Genomic DNA, 24765 nt, shown 5'->3' with positions numbered 1-24765 from the left:
GAAAGGCAAGAGAGGAGCATAGTGATTATGTAAAGTACAAGATGTGATCACACTGAATAAATTTTAATTATTGGATTTTAGGACTAGTTTATGATGGATATTATTTGGTAGAATGCCGAGGTAGGGGAAAAGGAATCAACCTTCTTCAAAGAGTTATGCTCCTGTAGTATCATCTGACTTATAATACTGCTCAACACATAAAATGTTTAGTATCTGTCAGGCACTGTTCACATCCTTTATATGAGTTAACTTTTGCTGCCTAACAAACTACCCTAAAACTTTGCAACTTAAAACTACAAACATCTACTGTAGGTCAGTTAGGCAATACTTCTGGTCTGAAGTGGCGAGGCTGATTTCTCCTGTGTTCCCTATTGCATCTACAGGTAACTAACACCTGGGTGGTCTAGGATGACCTTACCCACATGTCTGGCTATTGGCTAGATGTCAGCTGGTGCTACAGGGATGACTGGGCATGTCTCTGGTCATCCAGGAAGCTAGCCCATGATTTTTCACAAGGTGGCTGGGTTCCAGAAACAGTAAGAGAGCAAGTCCCCAAATATGGACCTTTTACAGTTCTCTGCTTGTGTCTTGTTTGCTAGTGTCCCCTGTTAGGCTTCTCTGAGAAGCAGATGCTAAGGCAGCATTAGATGTGTAAGAGATCTTTCTATTGCCAAAACTCCTGTAAGGGAACAAGTGAGTGAGGAGTCAGAGGAGGCCAGAGCTTACCAGATGGTGATACAGGTCCATCTCCTATGGAGGAAAGAGGGAAGGTAGGAGGGAATTAGGGTTGGCTAGAAAGCCTCTCAGATAGCAACACAGTTCTAAGAAAGCTTTGACCAGGCCAGTGGGAATCCCTTTTGCCAGAATCACCTCAAGGCTTTATTGATCTGCTCTAGCTATGATCTGTCATTCAGCACAGCAGCTACAGTTGGGATGACCACTAGATTAAGTCTGCAGTCAGTAGTCCCTTTGTGGAAGGACTGGGAGCATTACTGCTCCACTGAGTAGCACTGCCCTTTTCCTTGGGGATCTGGCTATCTCTGTAGTCAGTAAGCTCCTGATCTGAAAATAGGCTCAGCTATGGGAACAGAACAAGGGATCATGACTTTTTATTGGGGTGACCACCTTCAGCCTCCTCTGTTCGTCTCTTTTTGATGGTAGAGATTAAGCAGTACCTTTGTTGTCTGCCCATCTCTTCTGCCCCCTAGGAATGCCATATTCTGCCAACCTTCTCCACAGCTCCCTCCACATCAAGCCCCCTTGGCTGCCTCTCTGATTCCAGTCATTATACTTTATATTATGGTAACTGCAGCCTTTTGATTTCTAGTAATTAAGTACTGCGATCTGGCTATTATTACTTCAGGCCTCATCATCCCGTGGGTGTTAATGGTCCAGCTCCATGACATTAGCCTTGGGATGCAGAGGAGAGCTGCCCCTGAACTTCTTGGTGATGCTGGCCGTCTCACCTATGCATGGCCTTGGTGAATGGTATTTCTTCTGGGCCCTCCCATGAAAAATAATAATCTGTGTTTTCTAGCTTGACACAATATATCCATTCCAGCATGCACACTCCCCCAAGCCTTTTTATTCTTTTTTCTGTCCTCTGCTAGGGCAATCAGGGTGTTTTGATTTCATTCACCATTGGCCATCACATTTCCAGGCCTCTCACAGCATCCTAGCAGCTTGTTTGCCCAATTCCCTGGGGTCCTTTTCCAAAAATCTGACCCCCTCCCCCCCAGTCAAGGTATCCTGCCTATCTAACCTTATGTCAAAGCTCCCTTGATTAAGCATTTTCACAATTTAAACTCAAGGCATGTCAAGGCTCCCGCCAGTAGCTGCTAGCTAATCCTTGTATCTCTTTTGGTGTGTAATCTCTTTCCTCCTTTCAGCCACTTCCCCAGATGAGTAATCCTGGGATTCAACCCTAGTTATTGGCCTAGCAGCCAGGAGAGGAGGAGGTAGGAGCAGGTCCTCGTGGGGAAGAGGAAGTTGTAGCATCTTTCAAAACAAAGGAATTTCTAGCTCTTACTAGGGCAAGAGTTGGCCACCTCTCTAAACTGTGAGGGTTCCCAGGGCGGCCGGGTGGGGGGAGGGCGATCTGCAGATCCAGCATTCTCTGGGCCTCCATCCAGATATCCTATCCTATATTTCAGGGTCTCAGGTTTTCCCAACTAGAGCCCTGACCCTAGAATAGCAGACCTGCCTTGGCTGAGCATTTAAATGTCTTTGGAGCTCTATAAATCTAACCACCAGATCTCTTTTGTTTGTTGCTCGGCTGTGTCTGTTCTTCCACTGCAGGAGATGAGGGCCTCTTCAAAAAGTACTACGGTTGGCCCTCTGACTCTCCCATGTAGTCTTCAACTGTTAATGACCCTCAGTTTCTCATTATCCCTCTGTAGGGTATCAGTATGACCTAGCAGTAGCCAGCCAACACTATCATCTTTGTAGGCATTTCTCCTCCCATATTTTTTAAATGCCTAAAACATTGTACCCAGAAGGACATTCCCCTATCCCATGAAGTTTTCCCAGGTCACCTCCAGTGAAATCTGTAGCAGTTGAACCAGTACCAGGTGCTAAAGTGTATCTGTACCTCATAGTCCACCTAGGACAGTGTCCTCTTTACCTACCAGGCAATGAATGAGCCAGTCCCACATTCTTATCTTAGCCGCTGTGTTGTTGGATCATTCATGGCACCACTTGTGTTAGTCTGGATTCTCTAAAACAGACACCAAGACCAGAATTAAACGTATGAGATTTACTGGGGAAAGGCCTGTAAGGGGAAAAAGGGAGGGAGCCTGAGAAATCTGGAAAGATATAGCCCATACCTCTATGAAAGACAAGAAAGGAAGGAGTATTAAATGTCCATCCAATGATGAATGGATAAATAAAATGTGGTACATTCATAAAATGGGATCTTATTTGGCAATAAAAAGAAATGAAATACTGATACATATCTACACCATGGATGAACCTCAGGAACAGGATGCTAAGTGAAAGAAACCAGGCACAAAAGATAGCATATTGTATAATTTAATTTATATGAAATGTTCAGATAGGCAAATATACAAAGACAAACTAGATTAGTGGTTGCTTGGGGCTGAGGGGTTAGGGGGGAAATGGGGAATGATTGCTAATGTGTATGCGGTTTCTTTTCGGGGGTGATGGAAATGTTCTAAAATTGATCGTGGTGGTGGTTGCCCAACTCTCTGAAAATACTAAAATCATTGACCTGCATACTTTAAGTGGGCAAATTCCATGGTATGTGAATTGTATCTCAAAAAAGCTGTTCTATTAAAGGAAAAGAAAAAAGAGGGCTGTGCAAAAAAGAGTCTCAGACTAATAGCACAATGTCAGGAAAATGTCACTCAGATTAATTAGGAGTCCTTTATCCCTTGTGCTCAGTCATTGGCTGGGAGCAGCCCTTGCAAAGCCTGGCCAAGTCACAGAAGCAGGGCAAGTGGCAGTTTATGCAGTGGGAAGTGTGAGAGGCACATTTTTGTGGCTACGTGTCCTATAAGCCCAAACAAGTCACTTGTCCATACCCAGACCCCAGGTTTTAAGAAGTAAATGGCACATTTTGATGGAAAGAGTAGCAAAGTTATATTGCAAAGGAGTGTGCCACTTGCATTAACTCATTACATTCTCCCAACAGCTAAAGTGGGTGCTATTGTTATTCTCATTTAATAGATGGCATAGGGAGATTAGCTAGCCCAAGATCATATGGGTGGTGAGCGGTGAAGCCTGGATTTGAACTTGTCAGTCTGGCTGCACAGTCTGTGCTTTTTATCATTATGCCATATTTTCATACAATATATTAACCTGAATGTCATAGAATCAGTTGGAGAGGTGTTATTGTCTGTTTTTCCTCACTAGAATGAAGGCTTCATGGGAGCAGGGAATGGCAAAGCATGTTCACGTGACAGTTCTTATTCTTTCGTATGTATTCTCCCCATTCTCCTTACTACAGGTCTCCAAAATCAGAGAAACAGGAGCAAGTTATGTTCCATCTAGACGTACATTTATTTGGCTTTTCATATTGCCATTTAAAAAATCCTGGCATATTTTTAATCCCAGTATAACTCTAGCATGTGATTGAAAATACAGAATTGCTTGGTTGTCACTAAGCTTGAAAATAGATTCCCAATGAGAAAGGAATTTTATATCCATTGAGGGGGTCCTAGAACTAGATGTGAGAGGACAAATGCTAGTACGCCTCGCTTGTTAGAGAGCCCAGGATTTGCTTCATCTTGCTCTTGGAGTTTGTGTTTTGTTAGCATAGTTGCATGTCGGCAGCTTTATGAAAGGAGGTACCTATGAGAGACTTAATGTATGTGTGGTATTGACATAAGCAGGAATTAGTAGGTCAGATATAACAGGGTGTCTTTGGGAGTTGAGGAGAAGTTAGGGGTGGGAAGATGTGTAATTTTAAAAATTAAGAAACTGAGAAACAGTAAGATTAAGCAGTTTGGCCAGGGTCAAACTAAAATGTGTCAAATTGAAAATTTAGGTGAAGTCAGCTTGACTGTAGGACCAATATTCTTTCCATTAAAATTTTCTCTATTTTCAGCCCAGCAATTCACTTAAATCCTCTCATTTAAAATAGTTAATTCCACTGTCTCTATTAATTACAAAATGTGTTTTGATCATTTTGAGGGCTGTTGTTCCTCTTGCATTGATTGAGACAGATCTCGGCAGCCCCCGGATGTACACTCACTGACCATTGGTAGCACCACAGAATGTTTGGATTACATTTAGGATTTCAAGAACGCTATATTTAAGACTTTGTGGAAGATGTCATATTTTTCTTGGAGATTCTGGCAGACTGCATTAGAGAAGAAAAACTAGAATTAGCATAGCCACAGATGACAGGACCAGGACCCGTAAGTAGGTGTTGGAATTCTAGGAAGGAGTCTTGGACCCAGTTTAAGAAAAGTGTTCCTAATTAGAGCCACCCAGAGATGGATGGTTGTTGCTTATAATGTATGGAGTTTTGTACTGCCAGAGGCTCCTGACCAGCTGCAAAGAGAGGATATAAGGACATTTTTACCAACTGGAGTTTGTACTATATCTCAGGAGAGGGCCTTTAAAACTCTAGCATTTCTGCTTGCATTTTCCAGCATTATGCACATGTGAGACTTGATACTCTCCAAATCATAACATAAGGCACTCCCAAGGATAGGAAACCTATATAAAGGAGTTAATAATCTCCGTTTCCCTAAAGAACGATGTTCTTTGCCTCGGATGATCATAAAACCAGTTAAAGGAGAAGGCTAAAGGAGAAGTCTCAGTTTTAGATTTCCCACATTATGCCAGAAGTGTTTTTAGTCAGGTTGACTCTGTTTCCAGAGTGTGAGGGTGTATGTCATTGTTACTGTCCAAGTGTTGATATTTTACAAAAGTTTAAGATCCCCTCTGGCTATCTATTTTGTATCATTAGAAGAAACTTTTGTTACTGGTTAAAGTGAAGTTAATAATTGAACTCTTTTGACATAAAATCTGTGAGCTGTCCATCTCAAGTGAGGACACTTTGTCTCTTTCTTTTATTGGGTTCTTTAAAAAAAGTTTTTAAGTGTATTTTTTTCAGAGAGAAAGAGAGAGCAAGCAGAGGAGGGACAGAGAGACAGGGATAAGGAGGATACAAAGCAGGCTCCGTGCTGTCATCACAGAGCCTGACTCGGGGCTTAAACTCACGAACTGTGAGATCATAACCTGAGCCAAAACCAAGAGTGAGACACTTAACTGACTGAGCCACACAGGTGCCCCTTTACTGGGTCCTTTAAAAAAAGGAAATGATTTAGAAATTTTGAGTGCAGTCTCTCCTTTGAAATATTAGTCATTAATATGCAGCAATTTGTCACTCTAAAAGAGTGTTGTACCGAGATGTATATCGATAAGGCAATAGAAAATACTGGAAGTCACAAAGACAAGGTGGGACTCGTTTTGTGGCATATATTCACACGTTTTGCATTATAAACAATGAATTGGAGAAGTTTCAAAACACCCAACCTCCAATAGAGTGGCTTTTTAAAGTAGTACCTAAATGGGGGCACTTGGGTGCCTCAGTCCAACCCTTTATCTCAGTTCAGGTGTTGATCTCAGGGTCATGAGTTCAAGCCCCATGTTGGGCTCCACACTGGGCATGAAGTCTAAAAAACAATCAAAACAACAACAACAACAACAAACCAAGGAGTACCTGAATGAGGAGACCTAAAAGCATAAAAGTGTGGCAGATGAATATTGGGTAAAATCCTTTCTTACTAGATTAAGGCAAAATCCCCTGTGGTCATAATACCTTATTGCCATTCAGTTCCTTGTACTGTAGTTATACTGTCACCTGTTAGATCCAGCAGAATTTTTCCTTAAGTTTTGAAACATTGCACTTTTTCCTTGCTTGTGTACCAGGTGCCTTATATGTCTTTAAACATTAGAATCCCACTCAGGGCAGTAAAAAGAAGCAAGACCAATTTAGGAAACAGCACATTCGCAGCTTCATCTCACCCCTGTCTGAGCAACAAGGATGAGAGTCAGACTGTCACAGGGAGCAACCTGCTGCCACTGAGCTCATGCTGAAGCTTATATGATAGGATTCCCTTGGATTCTGTACCTTTTAAGGTTCTGTATCCCACTTTACTGGTATATGTGTTTATACACATCTATGTATATATGTATTTCTATGGTCAAACATTGGCATTCAAAATCTCTTTTGTCCTATTAATAATAAAAAAGTACATAATTGATCAGTTAGTTTAATTAGAAAATATTATATATACTTATATATACCAGTTTTTGTCTTTTTCTTAAGAATCACAGAGCTATCAGAGACCCTAGAAATCGTCTCACGCAGTCCATTTATTTAACAGAAGACTGACTTGTGATCTGGAGAGGCTAATTTGTCCCTAGTCGCACTGCTAGTTTTTGACTGAACTAAGTCTAGATTTCCTATCTCCTGGTCCTGGCCCACTGCTCGTTTTACTGTACCCCACTGCCTTACCGCTCCTGAAATGAGGGGTCAGTAAACATAAACAAAATATTTAAAACAAATACACAAAAACTAAGTTGGGGCGCCTGGGTGGCTCAGTCAGTTAAGCTTCCGATTCCAGCTCGGGTCATGATCTCACGGTTCGTGAGTTTGAGCCCTACACTGGGCTCTCTACTGTCAGCGCAGAGCCTGTTCCAGATCTTCTGTCTCCCTCTCTCTCTCTCTGCCTCTCCTTTGTGCTCGCACTCTCTCTCAAAAATAAATAAACATTAAAAAAAGCCCCACGAGGGGCGCCTGGGTGGCGCAGTCCGTTAAGCGTCCGACTTCAGCCAGGTCACGATCTCGCGGTCCGTGAGTTCGAGCCCCGCGTCAGGCTCTGGGCTGATGGCTCAGAGCCTGGAGCCTGTTTCCGATTCTGTGTCTCCCTCTCTCTCTGCCCCTCCCCCGTTCATGCTCTGTCTCTCTCTGTCCCAAAAATAAACGTTGAAAAAAAAAAAAATCAAAAAAAAAGCCCCACGAAAAACCTAAGTTAATTTCACTGAGAGGCCAAAGGTAGCACAGGCTTTTTGGTGAACTGTTACCCCTACAGTCTCTTTCAGAAGTTTTATTTAGAGTTTAGTAGTTGAAGACTTGATGAAATATGACCAATTGGCAGATTTTCCTAATTGAGTTTGGTAGCAGAGTTTTGTTTTTCTGAGGAACAAAATATTCCTAATCTATCTCCACATGTGTCCAGAATGATCTTTTTAAAATAAGCAAACCTAGTCATGTCCTCCTCTGAGTAAACTCCATTAAGCAGCTCTCTTTTGCCTTCAGGATAAAATCTAAGTCCTGAACATGGCCCACAAGGCTCCTGGTAATCGAGGCCCTGCTCACACCAGCCCTTCACCTCACCTTTCCCTCGAGTCATGGTTCGCTTCTTTTAGTTCTTTGACTCCAACCAGTTCTCTTACCTTTATGCACATGTTAGCTTTCTGTTGCTTCCTAACAAATTGCCACTAATTTAGTGCCTTAAAAAAACACCAATTTGTTATTTCACAATTTCTCTAGGTAAGATGTCTGTCATGGTGTGGTGGGATTCTCTTCTTAGGGTCTCACCAAGCTAAAATCAAAGTATTGGCCAAGGATGTGGCTCTCTTCTGGGGTTCAGAGTCCTCTTTCAAACACACTGGTTATTGGCAGAAATCAGATACCCATTTCCTTGACACATCTTTAGAGTCCAACACTTTTCATTCTTCCAGCCTCTCTGGACGTACTCTCCTGTCATGTCTGTGTGGCTTCCTGTTCTGTCCTCAGCCAAGAGGAAGTTCTCCTTGCAAAGACTCATGTGACTACTTCAGCCCCACCTAGATAATCCAGGATAATCTCCCTATTTTAGGGATAGCCAGTTAGTAACTTTAGTTATACCTGCAGAGTCCCTTTTGCCATGTAGAGTGACATATTTATGGGCATGACACTGCAGGGAAGAGGTCATGGGGGTCAAAATTCTGTCTACTACAACACAGTACTCTCGTTCTTGCCTCTGCATCCTGCTCCTTCATCTGCTAACTCATACTTTCATCCACTGGGTCACAGGATTTGTTTTTGCCCCTCTTCCTCCACTCCCCCTCCCCCATTCTCAGCGTTAGATTAGGCATCTCTCTTCAGTGCTCACTTATGACTCTTCACATCCCCATTGTACCACTTGTCCCTTCATATGCTTAACTGTGTTCTTTGAGGGGACTGTCTGTCAGCTCTCTGAGGAAAGAAGCCATGTTTATCTTTGCACATTCGTGTTTTCCTGCTTAACATTATGTCTGCCATACAGTTGACACCCAGTTAAAAAGAAAAGTTGAATCAACAAATTATTTGTACCCATGAGACGTAGGAGCATGATAGCCATGTTTAATACCAATTTCTAAGACTGTCAGAGGAAGAGAGAAGACAAATTTAACTCAGTATTTATAAATTATTAAAAACAAAAACAAAAACAAATCCAGCCTGCTTTTGTAAGGTACTGTGCTCCTCATTACTGGAAGCCTTTAGGTGGAAGCTCACTGACAGGGCATCGGGGATATTGCTGGAAGCTCTGGTTTGTGACCAATTCTTGTTAGGGTTGAGGTAAGAGCAAAGGAGATGGGGTCACTTGTATTCCTATACCTGTGGCTCCTAGCAGAGACCTACATGCTGTTGTCACTAGGAGTGTCCCTGTCCATTCAGTGGAATTTTCCAGCCTGGTAGATCTGGGATAACTGACTCCCTAGTCCCCTAGCCTGTGCTGGTTACTGAGTCATAACTGAGTGACAGGATTAGTATCGTAGAGTTACTTTTAGAAGTCATTACCTGTGAAGAAGCAATATTAGGAGTAAAAAGACTACTAACACACATCACCAGAAAAGAAGTAGTGTTTAAGAGCAGGCCTCCTGGGTCATGTACCCAGCTCTAGCACTTACCAGCTCTGTGGCTTTAGATAAGGAACTTTAGTCTCTGGGGTTCAGTTTCCTCAAATGTAACATGGAGATGATAATAGTAGAACCTTAACTTGTGGACTGTGAGAATGAAGTAGACGAGACCATAGAGGATGGAGTGCCTAGGGTATGATTAGCATTGCGGCAGGGTTACCTCTCCCCCTCCTCCTCCCCTGCAACAACGTTATCCTACAGGCACATACAAGAGAGTTCAAGGCCTACAACCACATGCCCAGTGTCTGGCATATACTAGAAATACAGTGGTATGTGTGTATGTGTATATATATATATATATATATATATATATATATATATATATATGTGTATATATATATATATATATGTATATATATATATATGTGTGTGTGTGTTGCCTATATATATATGTGTGTGTGTGTGTGTGTGTGTGTGTGTGTGTGTATATATACACATATATGTGTGTGTGTGTATATATATATATACATATACACATATATGTGTGTGTGTGTGTGTGTATATATACACACATATATATATGTGTGTGTATATATATATACACATATATATACACACACACACACACACACACACACATATATATATAGGCAACACACCCAACATGGGTCTTAAACTCAGAACCCTGAGATCGAGATTCACACACTTTACTGACTGAGCCAGCCAGGCAGTCCTACAATGATACATTTGATTTAATAAATAATATGTTCACTTGTAATTTTTATTTATATTACTCTTTCAGATAACTATAGGAAATGGTCCCAATAACTTTATAAGAACTGAATACTGAGTTGATCTTGTGTTGCTCAGAGCTTGCGAAGGCAGTCTGAAAGATGGGACTTACTTAATCTCTTTTTTATTATTCGAGCAAATGGATGTTTTTGGAAACTATTTGAATTTTTTTCCAGGATAAAGAAAACTATAATCAAATGAAATTAATATTTTACATATATCCTTTTCTAGATGATAGAGTAAAATACTCTTGCCACAGAAATGTTCTTGTTTGAATTCAGATGAGATGTTAATTAACACTTTGCTTGTCTTTGCAAACAGGTTCATCCTAAATTCCACTATAAACAGGCTCATGACCCAGGAACAGACACTTCCTGCGTGACTTTTTCCTATGATGGTAATGTCCTTGCTTCTCGTGGAGGTAGGTTAAAAACTTTCTTTCGGATGTATTTCTATATATAAAATGATCATAATTAACCCTAATAAATGTTACACTAATATCCTAACAGTAAAGGTAGCTGTGCTTTTGTTAATGTAACTTTGTCAGTCTTCTTTTTCATTAAAATGCATATCCAATTTGGCAAAATTGTTTTATTAGAAGTTGTCAAGTCAAATTTAGGAAATATGTACTTTTTTGCCTGAGTTTTTATTTTAGCTTCAAATTCCATCAGAGTTTGAAGCCTCCAAGGATGACCTTTGCCTCTACTTTATGGAATTTTGTAGATGATTTTCTACAGTATTTCTATACTGTTTTTAAATTTAGAGTCTTCTGTTAGCTCACCATTAATTTTTTTTTTTCCAGTTCAAACACTGTAACAATTCAGTTAAAAAAAAAAAAGTTGTATACCTGGGTGTCATTTTTTAAATAGCTATATAGTTTTATGTGACCATATTATAAGTTTACTTATCCACACTCATATGGTTGAATATGAGTTGTACCTTTTTGCCGAATCCTTCTCACATGGATAAGCTAAGTGTTAACTGAAGGAGATAAGAGAATAGTAAGGACGGCTTATGAGTAAAGCATTACGTGAAGTATGGGACATGACTGAGGATCTTCTTGGAGGCCCATTTGTGGGGAGGGAAAGAAACAGCAGAGTAAGTAGGTGGGAGCCATGTTACAGATGGCTTTAAATATCAAATAAAGGATTTAGTCTTTATTCCATAGGCCATGTTAATCTAGCAACACTACATTCAGTCATTTATTCACTCCATCAACTACTATATTATGTTGAGTAACTACTCTGAGTTACCATTATGCTAGATGCTGGGTATACAATGTGAACATCATAGACAGAGTTCCTTTCCTGCAAGAATTTGCAACCTGGTGTAGAGAGTAGTGGGAGTGAGGGGGAGATGGAGAGACTTGGTACAGCTTTCACTCAGTTCAGCCATTCCATGTCTGTGTACCTCGGGGACTGTATTCAGGTTCTGTCCTCTGAGGAAGCCTTCTCTATTATATCCAAACTACCCTTACTTACATAATTGTAAAAAATCAAAGCACATGTATATGTATTTTCTATTTATGGTAAATATGGAAAAGGTGGGTATTATAAACTATGTATTTTGGTTTATCAATTCTAACCTGTTCAAGTCCTGAGATGACTCTTAATTAAAACTATGTGTACTCTTTACTTACAAATAGTGGTTCTTACCCCAAGAGTCTGTATCTGAATCTTCTGGGAAAGTTTTTCAAATGATAAATGTTTCACCTAGAAATTCTCACATTTGCTCTTGCCCCTTTAGAAGGTGTACCCAAATCTCCAACGTGCAGTGGGGAGACAAGAGGGGAATAAGAGAAGTGTAGTTTGAAAATTCTTCTCAGAGGATTCTAAAACAGGCCAGCCCCAACCCAGTTGTTAAGTACTAGAAGTATAGGACTAATTCCATTTCAGTCAAAGCCATTTTGGTGATAATTCTTACCTTCCCCTTCCGTCCTGTAATAGCTGTTGGGTACCATGTTGCCAACACAACATGTATACTATATTCCATCCTTTTTCTTCCTGAGTGTATAGAATATGACAGATGGAAGTCAGTTCAGCAGAGTCCCTGGGTGTTGTAAGATGTTCCTGCTAGTTCCAGAACCTGCCAGTTTAGCTAAACTCTTTAATGCAGATTAATGTTTTGTTTTGTTTTGTTTTTTTTTACTGTTTGAGAATTGTGAGGATATGTAATCTTTTTTTTTTTTTTTCAAGACTAAAAGCAAAAAGGTGAATCTTACAAAGTTCTTCCAATATAAGCAGGACCCCAGTCCAGCCAGTTGTGGATTAGTGCACCTGCCAAAAGTTGTGTTTCAGAGGAAGAGTCACTTGGGAGAGAGGGGAGACTTTTATTGAACTCTCCACTCACCTCACTTGCACCTGATATTGATTCCTTATTGGACCCAAGGGGTTGAGGCGGGTCTCAGCTGTGGACATGGGGGAAAAAGAGCAGCAAAGACATTACTTATATGAGTTTTGGCTTTCATTCCGGTCAAGAATATTAGTTAGTAGCCCTATAGAAATATAAAAAAGTGATTCTTAGAAGAATATCCATTATACTTTAAAGAGCTTGGAAAAGCTGTACTCCCCAGCAAAGTGAAGAGTGATAGCCACAGGTGGAGTTACACTGGAGGGAAGGGAATCACATGGCTCACCCTCATTAATGTTAATGGATAGCTTCATCTACACACCAAGGGGAGAAAGAATCTGTTGTGAATTGAACTATTTTCAGTCCTGATGGTTGTTAAATTAATATCTTCTTAAGCAGTCAGGTTATGTTCAACTGTACCTTGGGGGAACTGCCAGCTGCTGTAAAATCACTCCTTAGAGTAGATTCTCCAGGGTTCCTTCTAGCCTACAGATGCTACATCAGTTGGAAAATTTATTTCTAGGAGACCGGTTCATTATCATATATCTTTCTACTGTTCTCACATCTACTACTTTCAAACTCCCCAAACAGTTAAAAAAGTAAAACACTTATGTGCTTCTTTCTTTCTTTTTCTTTTTTTTTTTCTTTCTTTCCTTCCTATAGTTATACACTAAGGTTAGCAAACTCTAAGCTTGGAACTAGTTCTTTTTGCACAATGCACTTTCTGTCTTTTCTTTTTCTTTCCTCTATTAGGTGATGATACATTGAAATTATGGGACATTCGACAGTTTAATAAGCCACTTTTTTCAGCCTCGGGTCTTCCTACCATGTTCCCAATGTAAGTAGCGTATTTTAAATAATTGATAAACATAAGAGAATGAACAAGAAATTTCTTCACCTTAATGTTAATTTATATCGTATGTCTTCTAAAAAGAAATATGAAGAGTATTTGAAATCTGTTTTTGAAGATGCATTTTATTTTTTCTTTTCATTTGCACATTCTTCAGACCATAAAATTCTTTGGAAGTTGAAATGATGTATGTTCATGTATTTGTATGTGTGTGTTTATGTGTATACACACATAGGTCTTGGGGCAGTAAAAATATTTTAAGGGATTGAGTTTTTTTTTTTTTTAATATGTATAAATGACAGGGTAAACTTCCCTATTGTTGTCTTTTAAAATTTGAATCCCATTCCATCAAAGCAATTTTCCATAGTTACTGAGCATTATTATATATTGTTTTCTCAATTTTTCTTATCTCAATTCCAGTCAATAATTCACTATCCTTCACTTGGTCAGAACATCCTGCTCGAGGTAGCTGAACACTGTTCTCTCCATTGTCTTACGTTGACAACTGAAACACGTAAAGATTTTTCTGAGGCAGCTGAGGTGGGATTTGAACTTTAAGTCCTACAGTTGGTGCCTAAGCAAAAGCTTCTATTTATGTAGAAATAAAATTTCACATCTGTGTTAAATAATGACCAACAGGGAGAGCGTGAAGTTGATGGAGGCGCCAAGTGCAGGAAACAGTGTAATAGCAGAGCACTAATTCTAGCGCGGTCCATTGCCCATGGCATTTATCTGTTAAGACGAACAGATGGACAAACAAACATGAATTTATAGCTGATGAGACTTTTTTGAACTATTATGCCTGCTGTAAGCTATGCTAACTGCATGACTTCTTTGGATCATGTCTTAGACTATTCACAATCAGGTGGCCAGATCTCTAATAACAAGAGCTGTTGAATTCTAGCCATCAGTCAGGTTCCAGCGGTCCAACCTGCTCCTCATTTCATGGTGCTTGACTTGACAAACCTCAAATTATTTGGGGATGGTGGTTAGTGGTGATAAAAAACATAATTCCAAAACTGGACAAAATAATCACTGCTTAGACATTAGTCATACAATGTCTATTTGTCTATAGTACCGTCAAGTGTCTATAATTGAGTTTTTCCCATACTTCCTTTACATTAAAACATATAGCATGTAGAAGTTAAAAGCACACATTCTGGAATCAGACTGCCTAAGTTTGAATCCCAGCTGCACCACTTACTTTTGTGATCTTGGGCAAGGTTTATTTAATCTCTCTCTGCCTCAGTTTCCTCATCAGTAAAATGGGAATAATAATATCTACCTCATGGGATTATTGTGAAAATTAAACAAACAAAAAAAATAAGTGCTTGAGTTACTGTAAGCCCTCTGTAAGAGTTACTTCTTATTACAATGGTGTTGTTTATACTGTATTTAACTCACTGTTGTAGGGTCATAAGCTTATGCTTATATACTGTTTTTTGTCTGTAGGACCGACTGCTGTTTCAGTCCAGATGATAAACTCGTGGTCACTGGGACATCTGTTCAAAGGGGATGTGGCAGCGGCAAACTTGTTTTCTTTGAGCGCCGGACTTTCCAAAGGGTGTATGAAATAGACATCACAGATGCGGTATGTAAATTCTTTTCTTCTCAGCCTTGAGAATGAAGTGAAGTTTGCCTCTTAGTCATCTTTTGTTTTGGTTTTAGTTTTTAAATAGAACATAAGCCCTGGCCCTTACAGTGCAATGGTAGTTGCTTTTTTTCTCCGGCACAGGAATTATTAGACTGGTGCAGATTGGCTGATCTACCCTTTCCCTTCCTTTGACCCAGTATTTCCTATGGGTCTGTCACACTTCAGTCATAATTTCAGCTGGGCTGAGGATGTTTGCCCCTCTGCCAACCAGTTTGAAGAGAGCAGAAGCTAACCTAATTATTATGTAGGCTGTAGAAACAAGTGTCCCACAGTGTGCATGTTTGTGAAGATTCAGGGATTGTGGACAGAAATGAAAGTTATGCCCTCAGAAAGTGATGAATTGTGTCATCGTTTCCTAAACCACGAAATCTTTGACAGAATTTGGCTTGCCAGAATTGTCATTGCTGTAAGACTGAGTTTCCGCTGAGCTCAATTTCTATTTAGTTATTTGGAAGCTTAAAACATTTCAGATTTAACTTCTGCTATCTAAAAAAAAAAAAAATCCACTAGTTTTCTTTACATATTTATATAAGCACTAAAACTCCAGCATGCGTGCACTGATGCATTGATTCATTCATTCCTGTCCTGAGACTGGAGCTGTATGTGATGCAGTAATAGTGAAGTTTCCCAGAGGAAAATCTGAATTCCTTTATAGTCTTTTAAAGTATGTATTATTATTTCGATAGTAAGGTAAGTCATTGTTATTTTCTGAATATGAAACAGACCAATTAATGTCTGTAAGTTTCCTTTGGCTCACTGTCAAATCCTTTAGCAATATCCTATATCTTAAATAGTGCCCTTAATGTAGGCTTCAACAGTTGTTTCAGCTCTTTGTAAACAGTTGGGACATATTATGTACTTAAATGATTCAGACAATTGAACAACTGTTTTTAAATCACCAGTAAAAAGCTCCTGTCTCTAATGCTCTAGTATTACTATGGAGTCTTAATTTGTAGGCCCTAAATTTGAAACCATGGTATAGTTAGAGACAATGAAATAACAATGAGACTAATTCTAGATGAGTACTTGGGTTTTATAGATTCTAATCTCATGACATAATTTGAAATGTGCCAGCACTAATAATAATTTTTTGGGGGTACAGCCAAGAGCCAACTAAAATGCTAGAATCAAAGCAAACACTCTTGACTCTATCAACTTTAATCTCAAAAAATAAAATTATTATAATTGGTTGTTCCAGAAGTAAGCCATGTTCTGTTATGCCTCTCAATGACTGTACATTCCAGGATTACTCATGGTGTTGTGGTTTTAAAGTATAATTAAAATTGAAACCTAAATAAATTAAGGGATGTGTGATTGCACTTTTAAGACAGACTAGGTTTTTGTAGTGTATAGAACATGCCATTTGCTGTGTTGCTCTGAGTTGCTTTTCTAGCTAGATCTTTTTCTCCATAGCCCTTACGGCCATTGCATCTATTGTATGTTTATTTGTTTTATCTGTGTTCTTCCACCAGGATGTAAGCCCACTAGAGCAGAAACGTTGTTGTGTTTGCTGTGATATCCTCAGTGCTTAGAACTGACAAACATACATGTTGTATTTAATCAATAGTTATTGAATAAGTGAATGGTATCCTGGAGAAGTACGTGTAATGCATACTGGAGAGCCCAAGTGTGTCTTAAAGAGTGAGGCAGGAGAGATGGAAAAGTAACCTGATCTTGTATGCCATAATAAGAAGGTGACTTTGTCTTTGTTTGTTTGTTTGTTTGTTTATTTAAAACATCAGAATGACACAATCAGATTTAGGCTTTAGAACAGTTAATTTTTACTGAAGTGTGAAGGTTAGATTTATAAGATTTCATTTGTGTATGAAGGCTGAGGTTTATTGCTTGGGAAACTGGGTCAGTATTCTCTGAGATTAAAAAAGAAAGAAAAAGAAAAGAAAGCAGAATTCGGAAGAAATATAGTGCATTGTTGATATGTTGAGTTTGAAATGCCAGCAGGATGTCTGGGTGGAGATAGTAGGCAGATGGGTACATGGGTTTGGTGCCTAAGAGAAGACACAGTTTTGGGAGAAATGTTTGCAGTTTTGTAGTTGAAATAGTGGCTGCTGATTAGTTTAAGGCACAAAGGATGGAGAATATGAGCCCTAGGAAACCTGAATTTTAAGGGATGAGCAAATGAAGAGAAGCAAACAAAAGAGAATGGTCATTAAGTAAATGGATTGTACCTTCTATTGAATTATGTTAGAAAAGTCAGAAAACAGATTTTGAGATCCATATTAATAGATGGGTGAAGAGAAAACTTCAAATAGGGACAAAGCCATGGCACTTTAAAGTGGTCTTTTACATAATTGATTTAAGATTCGTTTGCATTTTTGTTGTTAATATTAGACAGCATTGTTTGTTTTGTTCTTTTGAAGTTTATTTGTTTTTGAGAGAGAGAGCACACAAACAGGGGAGGGGCAGAGAGAGGGAGGGAGAGAGAGAGAATCCCAAGCAGACTCTGTGTGCTATCAGCACAGAGCCCGACCCCGGCTCCATCTCACAAACTGAACCCTGAGACCATGACCTGAGCCGCAATCAAGAGTTGGACGCTTAACCGTGACTGAGCTGCCCAGGCCGCCCCATCCCCACCCCCTGTCCCAGACAGCACTGTGTTTGTTTACATAGTAAGTAGAATGTTATGTTAAAGGAACTTTAAAATGTCTCTTTGATTTATTTTCTGAAGTTTTAAGTCTTCTTGGAATGTAAGAAAATAAGTGTATTCTTTGGAATGGATAAAGAGGGTGGGCATTTTGCTAGAAGGACCAAAAATATCTCTTCTTTTATTGTGTTTTTGTCATTGAAAACCAGAATAGTCATTTCTTTTGGAAATACCGCACTCTGCTGTGGTAAGGTACTTACTATGTTGAGTTTTAATTTACATAAAAGACAACATCTCATCCTTCCTATCAGCAGTTAGTGGTGTGCTTGCTCGACTAGGCACAGACAACGGTGGCTTCAGGTCTATCCTAGATGAATCCATTTACTTGAATAAAATACTAGTGATTGTATTCCCACATCCTCTTCTAAAATAAAAAAATACACCCCTACATCATTATATTTTAGAATGCCAAGCTTGGCACGTATATGGAACCAAATATTGTCTTCAGTCAGGGATGTTAACAGCTATACAGTTTCCTAATAACTAAAAACTATAACTTTCACAATAAATAGCTTTTAAAAACATAATAATTGCATTTTCCTTATTTATTTTTGAAACAAAGGAAAAACTAGTTTTAATTCCAGTTTCTGCATTGTCATATGCTCTGAAAATTTTTTTCTCTATTCAACGTAGAGATACTCTTCACTAGGAAATGACAAACGTTTCTTTAACATTTACTATTTTTATTGTATGATGTTCATACACGTTTTACAATTCCGAAATTATTTTTAGATGTTTCTCTGTAGTTCAATTGTGTTTACTCAACTTAAAAAAAAGTGCATATTTCTCATTTATCATCTAATTTTTTTATGATTCGGGTAGTGTGCTTAGCCTCCTTTCTAAGATAAATTACAGAATATAACTTGAATCTTGAGTTTTACAAGCTCACTTTAGTTTTTGTGTAAGATGGGGTTCTAAGCTTTTATATATTGTGTAAAAGGCTACCATTACTCTATTTTATGTGATCAAAGTATAGGAGAGAAAGAATGAACAAAATATAATTTGGAGATGATGTATCTTTTTTTTTTTTTTTTTTAATAATTATGTTTGGAAGAAACATAGACAGTTTCAAACCTTTTCAAAGTTCTAGTTATTTCAGGAGATGCCCTGAAATAACGTTATGGTCTATTATTAACTTAGTGATTTTTCATCAAACTATAATTTGTTATAAAATGACTAACAGAGGGGCGCCTGGGTGGCGCAGTCGGTTAAGCGTCCGACTTCAGCCAGGTCACGATCTCGCGGTCCGTGAGTTCGAGCCCCGCGTCGGGCTCTGGGCTGATGGCTCAGAGCCTGGAGCCTGCTTCCGATTCTGTGTCTCCCTCTCTCTCTGCCCCTCCCCCGTTCATGCTCTGTCTCTCTCTGTCCCAAAAATAAATAAATGTTGAAAAAAAAAAATTAAAAAAAAAATAAATAAAAAAATAAAATGACTAACAGAATTTCCCTCTTTTTAACTAATATAAATCAAAGGACATGATTTATACAATTATTCTAACACTACCATTTATACTCTTCAACCCACGCATAATGGAATAAAGTTTTTTGACCTGGTATTATTTAAGATGGCAGCCTCTTCACCTCAGTTGCTTTCAGAAATAATTTACCCAAAAGAAATTGGGTAAAGAGGAAAAGAGTGAAAAAGAAGGAGCGCCTGGGTGGCTCATTTGGTTAAGCATCCGACTCTTGGTTTTGGCTCAGGTCCTGATCTTATGGTTCATGTGTGCAAGCCCCGCATCAGGCTCTGCACTGACAGTGTGGAGCCTGCTTGGGATTCCATCTCTCCCTTTCTCTCTGCCCCTCCCCTGCACTCTCTCTCTTGTCTCTCTCTCTCAGAAAGAAATAAATAAACACTAAAAAAAATGTTTAAGGAAAAAAAGTAGAAAGGCAAAAAGCCAGAAATTTCACACTTGATCCTGACTATTCTGATTTGTTAGCTTATGTGCTTTGGTGAGGGAACTGTTTCTGTGAACATTGACTGAACAAAGTGAGGAATAGAAGGAAAAAAAATCAAACTTTTATTTACAAAACTTGGCTATAGCATCTAGCAAACTGATCTGGTATATGGCCACTTAAGGAAAAGGAAGGGAAATTTGCTTTGGTACTTTCAACTAGACTGCTTTATTTCATTCATTCATTCATTCATTCGTTTGTTCATTCATTTTCAACTAAACTGCTTTAGATATTTCAAAGTTGATTGAGAATACGAGTACCAACAGAAGAAATACAATAGCATTTTAAGGAAGAAAAAAGATTCATTTGTGACTAAAACATATCTGATTATCTTTAGGAACATTTTTTAACCACCAAAGAGAACGTATAGAGCAAGGATTATCTAAGGTTTTTGCTTCTTTTCTACCATTACTTGTTCTCCAGAATATCCCCTTCCTGTGAGAAATGAAATCTAGATTATGCACATCTCATTTATGTTATTTAAGAAAGAAAACTCAGAATGTCAAGTAATTGGTATAATCAGTTTGATTTCTTATTATTAATTTTTTTCATGGAGCCAACTCTACAGTTAGAGAAAGTGTATATTCTGTATCTGTCTTCCTGGGACTTTATCAATTATTTTCATCTTCATCAAATGGAGGAAAATAAAATAAAAACAATGACTTTTCTGTTTATTATTAACTCTGGCCTTCCCCTAAAAGATAGGGAGAACTTGAAGTTTTTCTGCCAGATTTATTTATTTACTTACTTACTACAGGCTGTATTCCTGCCCCTTATTATCATGGGTATTGATTGAAAAATACATAATTATTGTCAAAATTATGTTAATTAAATTATAGCATATATATGTACCAAAGGAAGGAGAAATATTTTATTTAAGACCTATTTATCTTATTATGGAAATAGTCTATTAGATACACTAAGGAGAAAGTGAGGTCCATATTGTGTTCAAAAATGGTTTCTTTTTTCTTTTAATATTTATTTATTTTTGCAAGAGAGAAGGAGAGAGAGAGCAAGCGTGAGCGAGGCAGGGGCAGAGAGAGGAAGGGAGACCCAGAATGGGAAGCAGGCTCCAGGCTCCGAGCTGTCAGCACAGAGCCTGATGTGGGGCTTGAACTCACAGACCACAAAATGATGACCCGAACCAAAGTCGGATGTTTAACCGACTGAGCCACCCAGGAGCCCCTAAAAAAAAAAAATGATTTCTTTTGAAAAAAAAAACAAAAAAAAAAAACACTTCTATAAACATATCAACCATGTTTCCTTCTTTATTTAATTAGGTGAAGTTCTGATGGGAACTTGAATTTACATTATTTTTCCTTAACTTGCAAGCTCTGATTCTTCATATATATCAGTGAGGACTATATCCTATTAGCTCTTGGGTTTTTTTATTTCTTTGTTTCTTAGAGAGAGTGCGAGCCCAGGGAGAGAAGGGCAGAGGGAGGAAGAGAGAGAATCTTAAGCAGGCTCCATGCTTAAGATTAAGAGTCTAATGGGCTTGATGCGGGGCTCAATCCTACAACCCTGGGATCATGATCTCACCTGACATCAAGACTTGGGCACTCAATCAACTAAGCCACCCAGGCACCCCAACTTTTTGGTATTTTAATGTATTTTCTGGCTATAAATGTAGTACATATTGAATCTAAAAATCTGACAATGTAGAAAAGATCACTAAGAAAGTAAATAGCATATCTAATCATGTCACACATAGATTATTCCCCATATGACATTTAAATTAATAAATTTTGATGTCCAAGAAAATTGCTGTATTTGTTAACCTAAAGAATGACCTATAACATAGAATGAAAGTATTACTGCTTTCATTTCACATAAAAATTTTTTGTGTTTTATTAGCAGAGTGTATTGATATTTTAAATCCAAAGAGATTTAAGGGAAAGAATAAATGGCTATAACAAAGCCATAAAATAATGGACCCATCACAAAGCTAGCTAGCTATTTATCTTAATTTATAAGTGTAAGGAACATGCTGACCATTCCGACTACAGTCATCCTCCATTATTTGTGCATATGTAAGAGAGCAGAAAGGTCATTCAAATTAATGGCTATTCCAGAAGTCCTCAGAAATGGCTTTGGAAAGTATCTTTGTTCTTACATTTGAGTATGGATATAACCACTCTGGAAATTCACTTCAAACAAATTAATGAAGCTAGGCTTGTGATAGCTGGTCTCTGGAGAATTGAACAACTCCTCTCTTCTTTCATTTCATACTGGGAGTAGACTAATGATCTGTCTCACTGATAGAAGATTCCAGCTCAGGCAGAATTGCACCTCTTTAAGTGTTTTCTAGAAATAAAGGAGTCAAGCAATGTCTTTGCCCAGCCAGGATCATACAGGTAATAGTACACAGAGGAAACTGGAGCTATTGACAGTGTGAATGCCAACTGAAAATCAACTCAAAAGAAAAATTATATTTGGCATTTATCTGCCTTCTAAAATACAGTGAAACCTCCCTAATGTGAAGCTCAGGGGATGGAAAAAATGGGCTTTGAGTTTAACTAGCTTTCCATTATCTGATTTTTATTAAAGAGTAATCAGGCAGCTGGTTGACTAGGGAATAGCAGTTGCTTTGAATTATGTATTATTTTGAATAAAGCAGCATCAGCTTAATGAAATTTTGCTGTAATTCACTTTCTTGGGAGGATTAAACAATGCAGATTCTCTATGGATACTGATTAACATATTTGTATTTAATAAAATATGTGTATTTCCCAACAGCCAAGTGATAAGACAGTATATTCATCATAGGTCTTTGGAGCATTTGCTCTTTGGGAACAGGAAGGCAGGGTACATGAGCACTGGTCGTTTCCTGGTCTTCCGAGATGTATGAATACTTGATGAAGAACTTGAGAGTAAGTAGAAAATGATGCAGTTTTAATGTAAATCTGCCAGTACAACAGTTACATGGTTCTTTCTCTAGCACTACCTTTTTTAGGCTCAAGAGTTAATTTCCAACATGGCCATTAGGACAGTGTCTTATTGTCAGGATGCACAATGATCAGCGCCTACTACTTTCTGTAGGAGTATTTTCTTTAGTCACTGAAGAAAAGGTATGCCATTGGACTATGATGAAAAACAATATTGCATTTTGGCTGCTTCTGTGGTTTGGATTACTAAATTATTTCTTGAGGCAAGCAGCATACTTACGAGAGTTCAATTTAAACAGTACTGGACCGGGGTGCCTGGGTGGCTCAGTTGGTTGAGCGTCCAACTCTTGATCTGGCTCAGTTTATGATCTTACAGTTTGTGGGCTTGAGCCCCACATTGGGCTCCTTGCTGAGCATGGAGCCTGTGAATATTCTCTCTCTCTCTCTCTCTCTCTCTCTCACTCTCTCACTCTCTCTGTCCTTCTGCCCCTCTCCCCCACTCTTTCTGCAAATACATACATACATACACACACATACACACACATACATACATACACACATACATACATACATAAACTTGGACCTCAGCTGGAGTCCCCTGCTAAGTTAGCTGTTAGCTTCACAGTGTCCAAGGGGGTGCTGGTATCAGTAAGACTTGATGTTCTAGGACTTGAAGAATACAGTTGAGTACTCATCTGTAGGCACATGCAAATAGTAAAGAAATCCCTGATGTTTTGGTAATATTTGCCTTATCAAGTCGTTCACTATTTTTAAGTAAGGAAAATGATAAGAACTAATTTAGTGCTGACTCATTGTTATTATTTTTGAAAATTATACAATAAAATCTATCCTTTTAAAAAATGTTCAGTTCTGTGATTTTTAACACATGTATGGATTTATGTAGCCACCATCAACACAGTCAGGGTACAGAACAGCTCCATCACCCCCAAAACACTTCTTTGTGCTCTGCTTCTGGGGTCACTCACTCGCTGCCTCCCCTGCCCCCCTCTCCTAACCCCTAGTGTTCACTGATCTGTGCTCCACTGTAGTACTACCTTTTCAAGAACTTGTCTTCTATATGGATTCATATCGTATAACCTTCTTAGACCAGCATCTTTTGGCAGAATGCTTTTGAGATTCATCCAGGTCATGGTGTGTATTGATTTGGTTGTTACATTTTATTGCCAAGTAGTATTCCACTGTGTAGGGATAGCACAGTTTACTACAGGACATGTGATTGTTTCCAGTTTTTAGAGATTATGTATAGAGCTGCCATAAGCATTCATATCTCAGTTCATTCATTTCTCTAGAGTAAAAACCTAAGAGTAGGCTTCCTAGGTCATACAGTGAGTATGTGATTATTTTAAAAAGAAAATGCCAAGCTGTTCTTCCAATTAACAGCACCGTGTTGCATTTTTACCATCGGTGTATTTGTTTTCCACTTGCTCAATACCCCCACCAAAACTCTGTGTTGTTGAAGCACCAGTTTTTCAAATTTTTTTGAAATTCTTTAAATCAGGTTTAAACCAAGGTTGTTTGTGTTCTTCTTGTTAAGTTTGAGAGTCCTTTATCTATTCTAGACACCAAGTTCCTTTTAGGTTAAGTTCTTTTTAGGATATTTGCAAATATTTCCTCCTAGTCTGTTGCTTATTTTTTTCTTTTTCTTAGTTGTGTATTTTACAAAGCAAAAGATTTTAATGTTGATAAAACCTAACTTATCAGTTTTTTCTTTATAGAGTGTACTTTTGGTGTCATGTCTAAGAGCTCCTTGACTGACCCCAGATCACCCAGATTTTCTTCTAAAAATTGTATGCCTTATATTTCGGTCTGGTGGTCCAGTTTGGGCTAAATTTGATGAAATGGGGGGAGGCATTAAGTTGAGGCAGGGCCTGGACTAGGGCCAGGCTCAAGCACAAAATTTAAGGAGGTGCCAAATAACTCAGTAATCAAGATAAATGACATTTAAAAATTTTTTTTCTTTTAATGTTTATTTATTTTTGAGAGACAGAGAGAAACAGAGAACAAGCAGGGGAGGAACAGAGAGAGAGACACACACAGAATGTGAAGCAAGGCTCTAGGCTCTGAGCTGTCAGCACAGAGCCCGACGCAGGGCTCGAACCCATGAACCATGAGATCATGACCTGAGCCGAAGTCAGTCGCTTAGCTGACTGAGCCACGCAGGCACCCCAAGATAAATGACATTTTAATGCAACATTATAAAAAATGAAAATTAATGCAAAAAATCCAGGATGAATAATAT

General features: G+C 38.6%; 1 protein-coding gene across 1 annotated transcript in view; it reads left to right on the top strand.

Annotated features, from left to right (window-relative positions):
- The window catches only part of WDR70 (WD repeat domain 70), a 301738-nt gene that overhangs the window by 238182 nt on the left and 38791 nt on the right, over positions 1–24765 (top strand). Inside the window, exons 11-13 of the mRNA XM_045439868.1 lie at positions 10474–10573; positions 13255–13339; positions 14804–14942. Coding sequence (XP_045295824.1) covers positions 10474–10573; positions 13255–13339; positions 14804–14942 — 324 coding nt within the window. The remainder of the gene's footprint in view (positions 1–10473; positions 10574–13254; positions 13340–14803; positions 14943–24765) is intronic.

The sequence above is a fragment of the Leopardus geoffroyi genome, chromosome A1, assembly GCF_018350155.1.
Source record: "Leopardus geoffroyi isolate Oge1 chromosome A1, O.geoffroyi_Oge1_pat1.0, whole genome shotgun sequence".
Classification (NCBI taxonomy): Eukaryota; Metazoa; Chordata; class Mammalia; order Carnivora; family Felidae; genus Leopardus; species Leopardus geoffroyi.
This window is presented reverse-complemented; position numbering and strand designations above follow the sequence as displayed.